At 40.5% G+C, this 4,344-nt stretch overlaps 1 protein-coding gene across 1 annotated transcript in view; it reads left to right on the forward strand.

The window, feature by feature from the left end:
* The first annotated feature begins 573 nt into the window (after window positions 1-573).
* The window catches only part of LOC137617098 (uncharacterized), a 5,133-nt gene continuing 1,362 nt past the window's right edge, over window positions 574-4,344 (forward strand). The window contains exon 1 of the mRNA XM_068346935.1: window positions 574-4,047. Coding sequence (XP_068203036.1) covers window positions 670-4,047 — 3,378 coding nt within the window. The 5' untranslated portion in view covers window positions 574-669. The remainder of the gene's footprint in view (window positions 4,048-4,344) is intronic.

Here is a 4,344-nt window from a genome sequence, read left to right on the forward strand (position 1 = left end):
GTGTGCGTTCCTTAGTGTATTTTACATAGCAAAGTGATAGTTTAGTGAAAGTGACGTTGTGCAACCTCCAGTGTGTGTTAAGTGGTTCTTGTATATTTAAGTGAATTTTTGTGAAAAGTGACGTTAACTAGTGCATCGTGCGTTGTTACTCATAGTTTCGAAAAACTTAGTGACTTATGTTGTTTATGATTTCGTTAAGGTAACGTTAGGTGGCAGTTTTGACTATTAGTGTATATTTCTTTAAAGTGGTAATATATTCATACCCGTGACAGCAAGTGTTAGTGATTTATTGACAGTGTTATTGATTCGGTGATTTAGTGACGTCATGTTTTTGATTCGGTGATTTAGTGAAGTGTTATTGTTTTGGTGATTTAGTGACTTTTTATTGTTTCGGTGATTTAAGGACGTGTTATTGTTTCGGTGATTTAACGACGTGTTATTGATTCGGAGATTTAACGACGTGTTATTGATTCGGTGATTTAGTGACGTGTTAGTGATTCGGTGATTTATTACCCTAGTACTTAAGTGATTCGGTGAATTGACCATGAAGGGATATTAATTTAATAATTCTGCGGTTTAGCCATTGGTAATTCAGTGTTTTAGCGATAGTGATTCGGTGACAGTGACAAAGTGCTCGTAGTGGATCAAAAGTGCTTTTTATGATCCACCATGTCTTTTAATGCAGGGAAGTTTTTTGAGGACCCTCGGGGGCACCTCTTATCGTTGAGAGATGCCAAGAAAAATGACTTGCGAAAGATTGCTGAACAAGCAGGGATTCCTGTATTGCCCTCCATGGTGAAAGCAGAACTTCTGGGTAGAGTTTTGGATTTCCTGGTAGCCAAAGCTTCCGTTTCATCAGAAGAAACTGCTCCCCTTCGGCCCCTTACGTTAGGGAGAGGTGAAGCTAAGGCTATAGGAGATCCAGAATTGGTGAAGCTCAAGTTGCAGCTTGAATTGGAGAGAGAGAAAAAGGCAACTCATCAAGCTGAATACGAGCAGAAAGAAAGGATGATAGCCTTGGAACGACGGGAAAGAGAAGAAAAGATACAAATGGAGAGACAGCTGGCCAGTATCAGGTTGAACGAGAAAGGCAAAGAGAGAGAGCTTGGCGAATGTTTTTCCCTCACTAAGGCTCTTAAACTACTACCACCGTTTGATGAAAAAGAACCAGACGTGTTCTTTGGTATTTTTGAGGACACAGCCACAACCTTGCATTGGCCAGAAGAACAATATGTTCTACTCATTCGGAGTGCACTGAAAGGCAAGGCTGCTCATATAGCTTCGCAAATGTTAGAGGAACGAGATTACTATGTCCTAAAGAAAGCTGTCCTTGATGCCTATACCATTACAGCTGAAGGGTATAGGCAAATGTTCAGGAACTCCATCAAAGGAACCACCCAAACTTATTTGGAATTGTTTCAGGTCAAATTAAAACAGTTTAGAAAATGGCTAGAATCTGAAAACATAACTACCTTTGAACAATTACAGAACTTAATGGTACTAGAGGAGTTTTTGAGGAGAATTCCTTCCAACATTTCTATGTACATCAGAGAACGGCAGGAGAAGGAGGGGAAGAAGGCGGCTGCTCTTGCTGATGAATATCACCTCATCCATAAGGTAAAGAAACATAACTCTACAGATCAGGCAAGTATTAATATTTATTGTTCCTTCTGTAAACAGAAGGGACATACCATTAAAGGCTGTCCTAACCCCCGATGTCAATTTTCTAAGGTTCTGCAGCCTTCTCAGCAAACAGCAGGGAACAGACCAGAGACTACTCAGAGCAAAAACCAAAGAAGGATTGCTCTCCATTGTTCTCAAGTCACAAATGACTTCTCTGATTTCCTTTGCTCTGGTACTGTCAATAATTACCCTGTAAAGTTGTTAAGGGACACAGGATCGTCACAAACTATAGTAAGTGGTAAATTGAAACCTCTGACTCAGCCTACTAATAAATATGTTACCATCACTGATCTATCCAGTAAATTAGTGTTACCTCTGGTTAATATGCATATAGATTGCCCTTACTTTACTGGAAGAACCGAAGTAGCCTTACTGGATAGAGAATTGCCTTGTGAGAAAGCTGATATTCTGTTAGGAAATGATTTAGCTGAAGGAACTGTCTTACCTAATCTCATTATTTCTCAACCAGGGTGTGTTATAGAAAATGAGCAGAACCAACAGGAAGTTCTACCTTGCCAAGCCACCACTCGTTCTGCTGCTACTAAAGCTGCAATTGGAGTTCCCACTGATGACGACACATCAAACTCCTTACCAGACTTGGTTGGTCTCCATCATGATGAATTCGTCAATCTTCAGAGATCAGATGATAGCCTTAAGGAATGCTTCAATAAGGTTGAAAATCCCTTGGATAAGAGCCATAAGTTACCCTTATTTTATCTAGAGAATAATATCCTCATGCGTCATTACAGGTCTCCTACACTGACTGAGAAAGACTCGTGGCGCGACTGTCATCAACTGGTTGTACCTGGCAGCCTCCGATCTTCAATCATGAAATTAGCCCACTCTGCTGAGAGTCATCTAGGCATCACGAAGACATGCAGGCGCCTCCTAGAAGATTTCTACTGGCCCAGAATGAAGATGGACGTAAAGAGTTTCGTAGAGAGGTGTCATGTGTGCCAAGTTACCGGAAGACCTAATGAAAGGATACCACCAGCCCCTCTAGTGCCCATTGTGGTCCCTAGTACTCCTTTTGATAAAATAATTATAGATTGTGTTGGGCCTTTGCCAAAAACTAGCCGGCGTAATGAATATATACTAAGTGTTCTTTGCCCCACTACTAGGTTCCCTCTAGCATTTCCACTTAAAAATATCTCTGCTAGAAACATTATCCAACAACTGATAAAAGTTTTTACATTGTTTGGTTTTCCTAGGGAACTTCAATGCGATAGAGGTACCAACTTTACCAGTACTTTGTTCCAGAGTGCTCTCCATCAATTTAATATCTTTAATGTTCTCTCTTCAGCCTATCATCCTCAATCCAATGGGGCCTTAGAGAGAGTTCATCAGACTCTAAAGAACTTGCTACGACGATATGGAATGGAAACAGAGAAGGAATGGGATGAAGACATCGACTTACTTCTGTACATACTTCGGAGCGTACCAAATGAGTCTACAGGAGTTTCTCCATTCGAGATGATGTTTGGACGAAGACCCAGGTCAAACCTCAGCATGATAAAAGAACAGATACTAAAAGGTTCTAGGAAAGAAAATCAGGTAAGCCTTCCCCAATACTTGAAGTCCTTGGAGGAGAAGTTGTTGCATATCCATGCCTTCGCTCGAAAGAACTTGCAGCATGCTCAAGAGCTTATGAAGGATAGATATGATAAGAAGGCAAAGGTAAGAGAGTTTAAGTGTGGAGATAAGGTGCTGGTATATCACTGCGTACCTGGCTCTCCATTGAGAGAGAAATTCATGGGACCTTATAAGATTATCAGGCGGACCACAAAAACAAACTATGTTATTGCAACTCCTGACAGACGTAAGCCAACTCAGCTTTTACACGTGAACTTAATAAAACCCTATCATGAATCTACCACAGGTATAGTTAATCATGTAATTCATGACTTTAAATCTGCCAAGCAGAGTTTGTCACTAACGCCTCTTAATCACAGGTCACAGAATGAGATGCAGAATGAGGTACAGACTCCTACCAAGGTTGGTACAGACGTGAGCCACGAGGATGACGAGACTGATTTCAGTGTGAAGTCGACTTTGTCTTGGAAGGACATGAACAATTCGGAAATTCTAAAGTCCCTTCCACGGTTCCTAGACTGTTCACCAAATCAAAAGAAAGACTTAAGTATACTCATTAGCAAGTATGCATCAATTTGTTCAGATAGGCCTGGAAGTTGCACCAAGGTAAAGCATGATTTAGTACTAGAACCTAATACAAACCCCATCAGACAATCTTTTTACAGGGTATCTCATCACCATCTGCCTATCTTGAAACAGGAAGTGGAATACCTGCTGGAACATAACCTCGCTAAGCCCAGTACATCCCCATGGGCTTCTCCATGTATTCTGGTAAGGAAAGCCAACAATACCTACCGTTTGTGTACTGATTATAGAAAACTTAATTTAAAGACTATAAAAGACTCTTACCCGTTGCCCAGAATAACTGATATAATAGATTTTGTCAGTAATACCAAATATTTAACTCAAATAGACCTACTGAAAGGCTACTATCAGATTAAGCTAACCGAAAGGGCCAAAAAAAGCTTCGGCATTCATCACTCCTTTTGGTTTATTTGAATATAATGTATTACCATTTGGCCTAACCAATGCCCCAGCTACATTTCAGAGGACTATGCAAGACATCAT

The sequence above is a fragment of the Palaemon carinicauda genome, chromosome 23, assembly GCF_036898095.1.
Source record: "Palaemon carinicauda isolate YSFRI2023 chromosome 23, ASM3689809v2, whole genome shotgun sequence".
Taxonomy (NCBI): Eukaryota; Metazoa; Arthropoda; class Malacostraca; order Decapoda; family Palaemonidae; genus Palaemon; species Palaemon carinicauda.